Consider the following 12,538-nt stretch of genomic DNA (forward strand, 5'->3'; position numbering starts at 1 on the left):
CCCCTCCCCCTCCGGAAATTCCACCTGTGAACTGGCACTTCACCTGGCCAGTGGAGGTGTCCTGGTCACCTCCCTTCTGATTAACTGCCCTATGGATTTTGGATTTGCTCAGACAAACCCTACAATCACAGAAGCTAATTCCTTGTGATAAATCTCTTAATAGAGATATCTTCACCTACAGGTGCTTCTGTGGGTTAAATCCTGAGAGGAAAGCAATGATTAAGAATGTCTGTCCACCAGGGGGCCTCCTCGTCTCAACTGAATATTAAAGCACAACTCAATAGGCTGATCAAGTTATATTAGGGGAAGAAACATAAACACTAAACTTCAAGGGGCAGATGTCAATAAACTCCTCATCCTTTTTTTCACAACGCACAGCCTCTAACTAACTCCTGCAGGCCTATGGCGATGCCCCGTGAACACTCACGACACAAGGACAGAGAGAGACTCACACACGCACAGAGTATTCCTAAGGACACTGAAGACTTTATTTTGCACACAAAACCACTGGGGATCTTGCCTGTGGACACCTCGGAGATTACAATGTAGATGCACTTGGCTCCAGACACTTGAGAAGCGAGGTGAGAAGAACAATGATTTGGACCAGTCACATGACTACAAGACTAGGGTTTCCACCAGGGTTCCGATGTCAGGCTTGGCTTTGTAGCAGTTCTAAGAAGCAGTGAGAACACCACAGGGAGGGGAGAGGCAGAGGCCCCTGCAGGTATCAGCTGGGGGCCTTGGGCTGCCCGTGCAGATGTCAGGAGCAGAGGTCTAATTAGCCGACTGGTGACCGCGGGGCTCGGGCTCGCCCAGAGCTTACTTGGCCAGGGGGTTTCTGAAGTTCCTGCCAGCAAACTTGGCCTTGCTGCCCAGCTCCTCCTCGATTCTTGGGAAGCAGATGGACAGAGGGGGAGGGAAACACAGAAGTCAAATCTCAACTCAGTACGTTTTCTCACCCAGAGAAGTCGAGACAACTTATTCTTGAATCCTCTAAAATTGAGCGTTTCTGAGATGCTGAGTAGAACATTCAGCTCCCTTCCGCCCAATCCACTCGGCAGATTGTCATCCATCTGCAGCCCCATCTCCTCCTCTCCACCCCCTCAGTGTTTCAATTGTTATTTCTTTAAAAATGAAAGGCAAATCCAGTTTCTCTAACAAGTAAGCAGCATGGGGAAGGAAGTAGGGGAACTTAGTGTGAACACGGGATACCAAACAGATGAAAACGTGGCGCTGACATTATAGACTTTCTACTAATTTGGGGCACTATAATGATAGCGTAGTTATCTAAACAACATCCTGATCTGAGAAAGATACACACTGAAGTACATGAAATCCTAAGTCATTTGGAATTTGCTTTAAAATCACAAGCATGGAGGAACAGTGACAGCTGTCAAGTCTGGGTGATGTTTCTTTTATGCTTAAAATTTTCCAGGATTGAGGTAGAAGCGAGTTATAAAATCATTAAGGCTTTTATAATTTTACATGTGCAACGGGGAGTGTTCCCTCTACCACCAGCAGATGGCAGCATTGTACCGACCAGGGCCTGCATTGGGGCAATGCTACAGGCCACCTTAGGTTCTGCAGCCACCTCTGCTCTAGTCTAGCACTGCTCAGGCCCCTGAACTGCACACGCCCCCAGAGCCGGCAGCCTCTTTACCTGAGGATCTGGTTGTACTTGGCCAAGCGCTCTGATCGGCAAGGAGCACCAGTCTTGATCTGGAGGAGAAAAGACAGGTCATGCTTGCTTACGGTGGGCCTTGAGTCTTGGGAGACATTTTGGGCAAGGGGAGTGTGTTATGGCGAGAAAACCATTTCTTAAGGAGGATCTCTGACCCTAGGAAGAAGGGGATAAAGGGACCTACACAGACACACACACACATGAAAAAGGGGCCTCCAGGACCCCATTTGTGGGAGCTTCTTACCTGCCCAGTGCAGAGCCCCACCACCAGGTCGGCGATGAAGGTGTCTTCAGTCTCCCCAGAGCGATGGGACACCATGACACCCCACCCATTGGACTGGGCCAGCTTGCACCTAGAAGCAGGAAACAACCCAGATGCCGCTGACTCCATTTCCACCAGAGCCCCTGGCCCTCCTGATGGCACGACTCGCCACCCGTGGCAGGAGACCAGGGAGGGATCTGGACCCAGGAGCAGGCGGCCTGGGGAGATGATGACCCTCGCCCCCTGCACTCATGCAACCCTGGATCTCATCAGCCCTCTAGTCACATTTAAACACCTGGGTTCAGCCTTCCTGAGAGGAGCGAGACTTGTCTTCCCCTGACGTTCTCCGGGTGAAATGAAATTACAAGTCTGGGGTCATGAAGTGGATCAGGATTAGGCAACAACTGCCTAAGGCCCTAGTGCCCTTGGTGACATTGCTCACTTCATAAGCCACTCCAAGTTCAAATGTGAAACCCCGTTACAGCTCCAGGCAGGAGGGCCCCCTACACACAGAGGAGCTCCCAGAAGCTCGGACCCCTGCCGCGTGAGGCTGCTCCCGGGGACACTCACGCCTGAATAGACTCGGTCACGGAGCCGATCTGGTTCACTTTGAGCAGGAGGCAGTTGCACGACTTCTCGCTCACGGCCTTGGCAATCCGCTTCGGGTTGGTCACCGTGAGGTCGTCCCCCACCACCTGGATATCCGTGCTAGCAGTGAACTTGCGCCACGCTTCCCAGTCGTCCTGGTCGAAGGGGTCTTCGATCGACACCACTGAGGAGAGGAGGGCCACGCCTCATCAGTGTGAGCCCCCAGCCTGTGGACAGCGGCCCAACCTCACTTCCCTCCCGCTTCGCAGCCTGCCTGGCCTCACACCCCTCACCTGCAGGGCAGGAACGGCTCCGGCTCATGTGTTAGAACACTCTGCTCCCCTCACTCCTGGAAAGGCCGCCCACAACCCCGGGACTCGCAGTTACTAGTGAGCGGGCACTTACCTGCCCGTGGTGGGTTGCATCTGGGCTCTGCCCTGACCAGGTTATCTAGCTCCGCGGTTACACGCAGGGGCTTAACGGCAGCCTTTCTGGTCTGAAATCTCACCCCACCATATGCTGAGTGCCCTTGGGCAACTTACTGACTGCTATGCCCAGTCCTCTCTTATAAAACGGTATGGAGAGTCCCTACCTATCCCGTGTACACTAAGTGAGCACAGGGCCAGAGGAGCGCCGGCCCAGGCTGCCTACCAAGGCTCTCCTCACGGGTGTGACGAAGTATTTGCTCAGGAGGTTGCTGGGACAGTGACAGGAGGCAGCCCTACTGTGTAAACTGGCACTTAGAACCACCCGAGTCCTCTGCTGCACCAGGCACCTGCGAAGCCCCCTGCGCTGTGGGCACTGGAACCGGAAGAGCCCCAGAGGGGGCGCTGCAGTCCGGCCGCCCACCCACTCTCACACTGGCGCCGGCACCGCAGGCTTTGGCGGCTGCCTTGCGGCACGGCAGTGGCTGGAGAAGGGGGACGGTGCTCGGAAGCACTCACCTGGGTAGTCCTTGATGAAGGACTTGTACAGGTTGGCCAGCTCGTCGTGGCTGATGTACCTGTTGGGGTCATCGGGTGACTTGAAGTCCAGGTCATACTTCCCAGACTTGAAGAACTTGGAGGCAGCCATGTCCATGCTGATGACCACCTTATCGGTGTAGCCGGCTTTCCCGATGGCATTCTTCAGCAGCTCCAGGGCTGGAAAGAGATGGCAGTGACAAGTTTGGAAACCAGTCAGGTAGAGATCAAGTTTTCTTTAATAGCTGCCAAATGGGAACCGTAACGAAGAGGGGCTCTGGCCCCAACCACCAGTTGCAAGGATTCTGGTTCCCCTTTTCTGCTTTGGTCAGCACCCCTAGCGCACCACCAAGTGGGAAATCCAATCCTGACTCAGAAAAGAGGCGCTCACTGACAGCCACTCCCGAACTTAGCACCAGGAATGCTGTGCTGGCCAAGGTACAGTTACAGTGACCAGCGAGACCAGCTGTCCCGGGCACAGGGCTTTAAATAGAGCAAGGCTGGGATCCGAGAGGGAGGCTGGTTAGGGGAGCCCAGGACGGGGCCGTCTCCAGAGCCCAGGCTCAGGCTCTGCCTCACGTGGCAGCACTACCTGTAGGGAAACTGACAAACACGTGGCCTCTGTTCCACAGCAAAACCCCCCAAGCAGTCGGTTAGGTTAAGCCACGGAAGGGCCATTTTACAGGGCAAATGGCCGATACCATCACTATCCTATGTGACCCGAAGAGCAGGTGGATGTTCTCTCTCACCAGGTGCCCTTGAAGGTAACCAAGGAAGCTTGAGCCCCACCTTCCTTCCAAAACAAAAACACTCAGCCGTGACTTCTTGTCTAAGACTTCCTGTACCTCCACTCAATTCTCACACTGAATTCTGTGTCTACGGATTCACAGCAAAACAGCTTGTGTGAGCATCCCTGTGGTTAAAGGAACGACATATTATTGATCACAGTTCTGAACAGACAGTGTCTCCTTGAATAGAAATTTTAAATTCCTGCCATCGCCAGAGAGAACAAGAGAATAAACTGCCTCTACCCCACTTTAAGCAAACCACCAGGCTATTCAGAAGTCCAACTAATAGAAAATTCCTGCAGTTTTGCACTTTGATGCTTGCTGAAGGCAGGCGGAAAGAGCTGCTCCCGGGTGGCAGGTGTGGAAGACCGGCAGATGGGGCAGGGGGGCAAGACGGGGACGTGGGGCAGAACTCGGGACGGGCCCTCCAGAGCCTCACCTTCCTTATTCTCCAGGATGTTGGGAGCAAAGCCACCTTCGTCCCCCACGTTGGTGGCGTCTTTCCCGTACTTCTCCTTGATGACGTTCTTCAGGTTGTGGTAAACCTCGGCCCCAATGCGCATGGCTTCCCTGAAGTTGGCGGCGCCGACAGGGAGGATCATGAACTCCTGCATGGCCAGCTTGTTGCCAGCGTGAGAACCACCGTTGATGACATTCAAAGCCTGGGAGAGGCAGAGAGAAGTACAGGCTCAGTCCAGAGAAGCCTGCCAGATGGCAAGCCACCGACATCCAACTGCGCGGCCACGTGTGGCTGATAGCTCCCTGGTCACCCTGATAACCCCAATGGACGCCATCAGAGGCGCTCACCCTTCTAGCACTGGCTATTCCTCAGTGAATGCACACAGCCCAGCAAATACGATTTTCACTCCCTATCCTATATAATAAAGAGCTAATATGCTAACTGGACTGAACAGCAGAAAGACTGTCCAGAAGGTCATCTGGACGAAACTGGGGCTGCAAGGGCTGAGCCCCTTGTATGAATTTCATGCACCGGGCCTCTAGTCACTAATAAAGGACCCGGGGACAGGGAAGCTGAGTCACCAGCCGCTGAGACTACCACAGCCTGCTCGCACCACCATGTTGGGAGCCACAGGTGGACAAGTTCATGACGTGGTGGTCTCGGGTCCCACGAGGAAGCTGATGCTCAACTCCCCAAGCAGCCACTCACCGGAACTGGCAGGACGACCTCGGTGTTGCCAGCCAGGTCGGCAATGTGGCGGTACAGGGGCACCCCCTTCTCAACAGCCCCAGCCTTGCAGACGGCCAGGGACACTCCCAGAATGGCGTTGGCACCAAATTTAGCTGGAACAGAACAGAGTTAAATGGAGGGATCCTTACTCACTAGCCTTTCTCCTGCTGCCTCCCCGCCTGTGAGTGCACCTTGGGTTGATCCTGAACCTTTTCCTCTCATTTCATTTACTCCCCATGTTCAAGCTAAAATGCAAACTGCATCCCAGGGGGCCTCGCCTGCCTCTTCCCCTGAGAAATCCCCCTTTCAGCGTATGGACCTGCGTATGAAGGGCTCCTCCTTGAGAAACCCTCAGACGTGCTGCTGTCACCTGGTTATGCTCCTGACATTTGAAGCTGTGACTGACTAAGGCGAGGCAGGGAAATTCGGAGCGACCACAGATGTTCTTGTAGTTCCCTGTTAGGGACTATGTAACCTCTCCCCAAAGGGCGGCACGATCCCAGGAGACGCCATGACCTTCCCGGCAAGGACCCCCTTGGACCACTTACACTTATTTTCCGTCCCGTCCATCTCTATCATCAGCTTGTCGATCTTCTCCTGCTCCACGACGCTCAGCTTCTACAGGGAGAGGAAGTGAGGTCACCCCATTTGCACGGCCTTTGCACGTCATGGGAGCGATGTAAGTTTGGAACTGTGCGAAGTCCACATCAGTTCTGTTATACATTAGTTTGGCAGGCAAAAAGGGGGAGCCGCACAAAACTTCCTTTCATCCCAGAGAAAACGGGAGACACAGACTGTCCTTCATTTGTTTTAATACCATCAGGCATTTCTCCAAGCACCAGGAATGCCTAAGGTCTGGTGTCCTTGTGCAAAGGTTAGTCTGCTCAGGGAGTCCGAAGTCACATTTTACACGACAGAATCAACTTGTGATGCTAAGTTAGGTGTTATGACTACAAGTAGTGTGACTTCCCAGGCAACAATGAGCAATTCACTGTTCAAATGAGCCAAGCTACTCAAAGGCAGTTCCACCTCAGTGGTGCCTCATGGCCATCCGCAACGACAAAATGCAGCAGCTGATGGGAGATGGGATTCTTGCAAAATTATCTAGCAAAACAGCTGATAAATGATCAAGGTGAATACTTTTGGAGAGATTATGAATAAAATTGGTATCTTGAAAACTGGCTCAATGTCAATTTTTAATAAAAATTGATTACTGCCCTAACCGGTTTGGCTCAGTGGATAGAGTGTCGGCCTATGGACTGAAAGGTCCCAGGTTCGATTCCGGCCAAGGGCATGTACCTTGGTTGCAGGCACATCCCCAGTACAGGGTATGCAGGAGGCAGCTGATGTTTCTCACTCATCAACGTTTCTAACTCTCTATCCCTCTCTCTTCCTCTCTGTAAAAAAAATAATATATATATATAAAACTGATTATTTAAAAACCTCATAATTGAATCATAACAATATATCATTTTATTTATAGTTCCTTCTAGAAAACTCTAACATAAAACTGTATGTAACTCCATCATGCCATGTTAACAACTTGGTATCTTTTGCTTTTGACAAGGCATCTGTGGGAAAAGTCAAGTTACTTAAGCAGCTGGCTTCAGGGACCAACCCTCACTACGAGTTAGATTGACGTATGTTCTCCCCAAGGGAAAAAATGCCCAGGAAAGCCCTGCGCACTGTTAGTCATGCCAGGCAAGGGCACAAAGAACAGGGCTGTTCGCCGGCAGGGCAGTAACGAGAAACTGGGACCAGTTACAGAGTGCATGAAGGCCAGGCCAAAATAAGCCACCAGCATACAGGCTGCATTCCGAGGGGCGGGACCACACCCGAGAACAGACGAGGCGGCTGTGGAGGGTTTGGGCCGTGAGAAACTTCTCCAGCCAGGGGCTTTCAAATCACCCCCTTGTGCAAGGGCCACGGGAGCTATGGAGGGAGGAATAAACCTGCTGAGGAGGTCGGGCTTTTGGTCCCAGCCCTACTTCACCAACAGCAGCTCTACTTCTAATATGTTTATGTATTGAGGTCCCAAGTAAGACTGAACAAGAGCTCAACTGTTAAGTCAGTAGAAATACAATAAATAATTCCACAGCTCATGAAAAATGAATCAGTCACCATGGACACTACGCCCAACACCCCTGGATGTTAACTCCCCAAAGGGCAAGATAGTTGGAGGGAAGTCAGGGCTGTAAGGCAGCCTCCCCCGCTTCCCCCCAATTCCATGCACTGTTAGTTGTGGACACACAGGGAGTTGGTTAAAATGGCAAAATTATTCTCCTGCTGACAGGGAGTCCAACCGGCTTCTTCAGCGCTCAGAATGCGCTCCTCCATAAACAGGGGCCTGCTGGCCCGGGAGAGCTCTGATGGCATTAATATTCATTCGTTACCAGGAGGCAGGTCCTACCTTGCTAACCAGGGCAGGCGCAATAGTTTTATTGATGTGCTCAACAGCCTTGGAGACACCTAGAAGGAGCAATCAAATCAAATTACTGACATTAACGAAAAACAGGCTTGAGCAGCATTGTTGAGAGAACCAGATGCGAACCCAGCTAGTCCGAAGCCCACCAAAGACCTTCAATGGCACCCCCTGCAAATCCCCATCTCTCTCTCCCCTCGAAATCAAAGGACTTTCCAGCCCAGGCTCAGTGCTCACTGAGGAGCCGGGGTTAGAGCCGCACACAGAGCAGACACCTGTGTCCGAGGGGCAGTTAGTTGGCAAGACCATGCACTGGAAACACCAGCTGCAAAACTCCAGGGCGTGCCATGCGTTACCTGCGTGCACAAGGCAGGCGCCAGGAACTCATTAATATACTTAACGGGTCTGGAGACACCTGACCAGTGGAGATCGACAGAGAAGGAGAAAAGAAAGAAGAGAAAGGCTGTGAAGGACAGTGAGGGAGAGAGGAAACACAAGGCGGGAGAATACTGCAGGGCCTGAGCTCACCCTCATTACAATCAAGGCACAGCACTGTCCTGGTTCAGACAAGGACAGGCCTGGGCCCCGAGCCACCGTAACCCGTGGGAGGGCCCTCTGCAGACAGACCACGGGGCAGACTGAGAACACTGCCTGCCTACAGTCCCGTGGCCAGGCCCGGGCCCAGCGTTTCAATACTGCCCCACCCCCGCAGGCTTCTTAGACTTTTTCATATTTGTCCTCTTCCAGGGCAAATAGAGATTTTTTTTTGGTCTCTATAATATTCTGTCTCTCTGGAAGAACCAATTTCTGCCCCTGGGGTGAGCGCTCCCCCATGGAGAACGCATGGTCTGGGCCCGCTCTGGTTTTCCGTAACTTGGTTGTATCCACAGAGCGGTGGCCCCCAGAGGCCAGCCCTGCCGAGTGATGCTTGTGGATCAGTCAACAAAGACCAAGCTGCACACTGACCTGCAGGCCACCGTTAGCCAGACCTTCCAGATACTTCCCTCCTAGACCCCGCAGAGGACAGATGGTATGGAAGACCCTCAGAGCCCTCCCGGGAGACGGGCAAGGCTTTCTGTTAGTATTAACATGACTTCTTATCCAGAGGTTCCCTGGCCTACCCAGGAGTTTCACAGACTGGAGACAAGCCACAATAGAAACAGCACTGTGAGGCTTGCCCCAGCCCTGGCCGATGCGGCTCAGTGGTTGCAGAGTCAGCCCATGCACCAAAAGGGTCGTGGGGTCGGTGCCCAGTCAGGGTGTATACGGGAGGCAATTGCTGATGTTTGTCTCTTACACTGATGTTTCTCTCCCCTCCACCCCCACCTTCCTCTCTCTAAAATAAGAGAAGGCTAGAGCAGCCACGCTCGAGGCAGGTTGTGGGCGCCGACGCTTACCCTTCCCCAGATAGCGAGTCTTGTCATTGTCGCGAAGCTCTAGAGCCTCGTAGATACCAGTTGAGGCACCACTGGGCACAGCAGCTCTGAAGAGACCTGGGTGGTGAGGGAGAGGGAATAAACAGTGACGGTTAGGAAACAGTTACAGCCCTCACCCAGGCCCCACCCACCGATGACATGGGTTATTAGAAAACACTGTTACTTCCTTCCCCCAACTGGGAGACTCAGACTGTCTGTTCTTCCTGCCTTTCAGTTTGCATGATTCTGCAACGCAGACCCTACAGCAAAGCTGATGAAGTTCTCTAGTGTAAGAAAAAGCTCTAGAGCAGAGCTTCTCAAACTGTAATATGCACACGTCTTCCCTGGGGATTTTGCAAAAATGCAGACTGCCAACCCGGAGCTCTGTGGGTCTAGGTCTCTAAGGAGCTCGCATAGCTGGTGCCCACAGCTGGTCTGAGGCCCACGCCAGCAGCACTGCCCAATAGAACACGCGAGCCACTTAAGGGATTTTCGAGCAGCTGTGTTCAAGTTGAAAATTAAAAACAGCGAGTAAATTTAACACATCTTTTTTAGCCCAAGGTCTCCAAGACAGTATCATTTCAACTCATAATCAACAGCAACACTATGAGGTATTCCAGCCAGTCCAGCTCCAGGGCCCTGTTGCTAAGCCACCCTTGGACAACCTTGAGATCCGGCCGCCAGCTTTCAAGTCTTGAAAGTATTGGCTTAAGAGGAATCCCTATGGCCTGGCCATTCCAGTTTAAGCAGTTATAGAGCTACTTGGGGGTTTGCTGCAGAATAGGAAGCAGGATAGACTTGGGGAAGAGGAATCCAGATAAAGTGCAGAGTTTAACACCAGAACACAGTCAAGCACGGAACCACCGACTGCAGATACGGAAACCAGCCACCCAGCGACACCTGCACTGTGGAGTGGAAAACGCAAAGCTTGGGAGACAGTGTCAAGGTCGGTACCGAGGAGATCTGACCACACGGGGCAGACAGCCTCCTCAATCTTCTTGAAGGTGTGAGGCATTCCCCATGGGAGGTCTGTGAAGAACTGGTGGGTGTGAAGGCAAATGAACAAAGAAAAATATCAGCTGGGCATTGTAATCAAATGGTCTGTTCGAATGCCTGTCGCTGCCATGACTGTGCGAGCAGGACACACATTCTTCTTGACACAGGCCTGGCTCTCTCTATCCATCAAGCACTGGACCAGGTGAAGAAGGGATGAAAGCAAGATGACCCTAATGCAGTGATGGTGAACCTTTTGAGCTCGGCGTGTCAGCATTTTGAAAAACCTTAACTCTGGTGCCGTGTCACATATAGAAATTTTTTGACATTTGCAACCACAGTAAAACAAAGATTTATATTTTTGATATTTATTTTATATATTTAAATGCCATTTAACAAAGAAAAATCAACCAAAAAAAAGAGTTCGCGTGTCAGAGGTCATAGGTTTGCCATCACTGCCCTAATATGATCCAGGGACCTGGGGTGACAAGTGTGGGGCAGGTCTGACTGGAAGCAATGGACCACTCAGGTGGGGGAAGTGGGTTGGCTACACGGGAACTCTATACCTTCCACTCAACTCTGCTGTGAACGTAAAACTGCTCTAGGAAATAAATTCTAAGGAAGGAAGAAGTGATGAAAGGCTAACAAATTTACTATTTCCTGTTTTATCTGAAAAGGGTTAAGACACACAAGAGGGAAAGTTCCATTTATTTAAATTAAAAAAAAATTAATTTTAGTCATAAAATGTTTCAAAGAATATGGCCCCACTCCCAAGATTCTTCTAGAGTCTTGGATCTTTTTTGGTTGTTTTTTCGAGCCCATTAATTTCCCAGTGGAAAGTTCCACCGGCTGACTAAGCAAGCCAACCCTGTAAGAGGCAAGGAAATCCTGGGCATCCTGGGAGCGCCCATGCATGCGCCCTACGCCCCAGCTCAGAGGGAACCCCACTCTGAGAGCGCCCACCACAGTGGGTAACCAGAGGCAGAACACAGGCGGACTTTTGTCCAATGACATCTAGACTCAAGGGCTTTCTCTTCCTGGACAAGGTGGAGAGGAGAGGCAGCCAGGGCGGGAAGGGAAGGGCTGGAGGTTCCTCAGCCTGGCCTGTGAGTCACAGGCGTGACTCAGCTCTGACTGGCAGGTGTTCACGTGCTCAGCACACTGAGCGATTCTACCCAACCTCCTGTTCCAACCTCACCCACAATGCCCACTTAGAAGCCAGCTGAGGCGCTGGAGGAGGTCACAGGCTACAGAGGAACTTTAAGAGTCCCCATCCTATTTTTTCCATGTGAGCCAACTCTCCCTAGGGGTGAGTAAGGTTGCCTTTGGAACAGCCCAACACCCAAAGTGAAACCTGTCCCCGATCCCTGGTTAGAGAGCGATTTCTGGAAACAAGCTGACAGTGCTATATTCCCACGTGCATTTGCTGATCTGGTCACATCAAGCTTGGAAGCAAACCACTGATGGGCCTATTTAGGGTCAAGGGACACAGCAAGACCAGGACTCCTGCCTTACAACCCCCACCCCCAGCCAGTAATCACAACCTACCAGCACGTGTGGGCAAGACAGGCGTTATTTCAGCAATAGACTGTTTCCTGCCTCAGACTCTGTCACTTAAAGGAAGTTTTCAAAAGTGGAGTGTGGTGGAAGGAACTAGAGCAGCGGTTCTCAACCTGTGGGTCGCGACCCCTTTGGCGGTCGAACGACCCTTTCACAGGGGTCGCCTAAGACCATCCTGCATATCAGATATTTACATGACGATTCATAACAGTAGCAACATTACAGTTATGAAGTAGCAACGAAAATAATTATATGGTTGGGTCATAACATGAGGAACACTATTTAAAGGGCCAGAAGGTTGAGAACCACTGAACTAGAGAAACAGGTGGCGCATACATACCTTTTGCGGTGTAGAGATCCACCTCAACAGTGGGGTTCCCGCGAGAGTCGAAGATCTCTCTGGCGTGCACCTTCAGAATAGACATGGTGAATGTCTGTGGGGAAAGAGTTCACACAATAAGCCATAACACAGCCTGGGGACCATTCATTCAAGGGGTCACTTCCGAGGACTCCTAGACTAGACAGAACCTGGGCTGAATACTGGACGCATTCAGAAGGCCCAGAAACTGGACGCCTAGCGTGGGGAGAAGCCTGCTGGGAAGCAGTGGGAACTGCTAAGAAAGCAGGGTAGGCCAGCTCTGCAAGGCCTCGGGCCCCAGCAGCTCAGGCCTAAGCAAA

At 51.8% G+C, this 12,538-nt stretch overlaps 1 protein-coding gene across 1 annotated transcript; it reads right to left on the reverse strand.

The window, feature by feature from the left end:
- Positions 1-464: 464 nt before the first annotated feature.
- On the reverse strand, positions 465-12,318 carry ENO1 (enolase 1, (alpha)). The gene is made up of 11 exons (XM_005874342.2): positions 12,201-12,318; positions 9,290-9,385; positions 7,881-7,939; positions 6,019-6,088; positions 5,450-5,583; positions 4,721-4,943; positions 3,476-3,673; positions 2,514-2,715; positions 1,926-2,034; positions 1,661-1,719; positions 465-889 (listed from the first exon to the last, which is right to left on the reverse strand). The coding sequence occupies exons 1-11, from the start codon at positions 12,283-12,285 to the stop codon at positions 820-822; spliced, it is 1,305 nt and encodes a 434-aa protein (XP_005874404.1). The 5' UTR covers positions 12,286-12,318; the 3' UTR covers positions 465-819.
- Positions 12,319-12,538: the final 220 nt, after the last annotated feature.

The sequence above is a fragment of the Myotis brandtii genome, unplaced genomic scaffold, assembly GCF_000412655.1.
Source record: "Myotis brandtii unplaced genomic scaffold, ASM41265v1 scaffold434, whole genome shotgun sequence".
In the NCBI taxonomy this organism is placed as follows: domain Eukaryota; kingdom Metazoa; phylum Chordata; class Mammalia; order Chiroptera; family Vespertilionidae; genus Myotis; species Myotis brandtii.

What these genes read in the sequence shown, in the direction of transcription:
- ENO1 (XM_005874342.2), bottom strand. Translation starts at nt 12,285, where the DNA reads ATGTCTATTCTGAAGGTGCACGCCAGAGAGATCTTCGACTCTCGCGGG. An exon ending in GTGACCGAGTCTATTCAGGC is followed by an intron (nt 2,035 to 2,513) that starts GTGAGTGTCCCC and finishes TCCTGCTTCTAG; the next exon opens with GTGCAAGCTGGCCCAGTCCA. An exon ending in TGGGGCTCTGCACTGGGCAG is followed by an intron (nt 1,720 to 1,925) that starts GTAAGAAGCTCC and finishes TTTCTCCTCCAG; the next exon opens with ATCAAGACTGGTGCTCCTTG.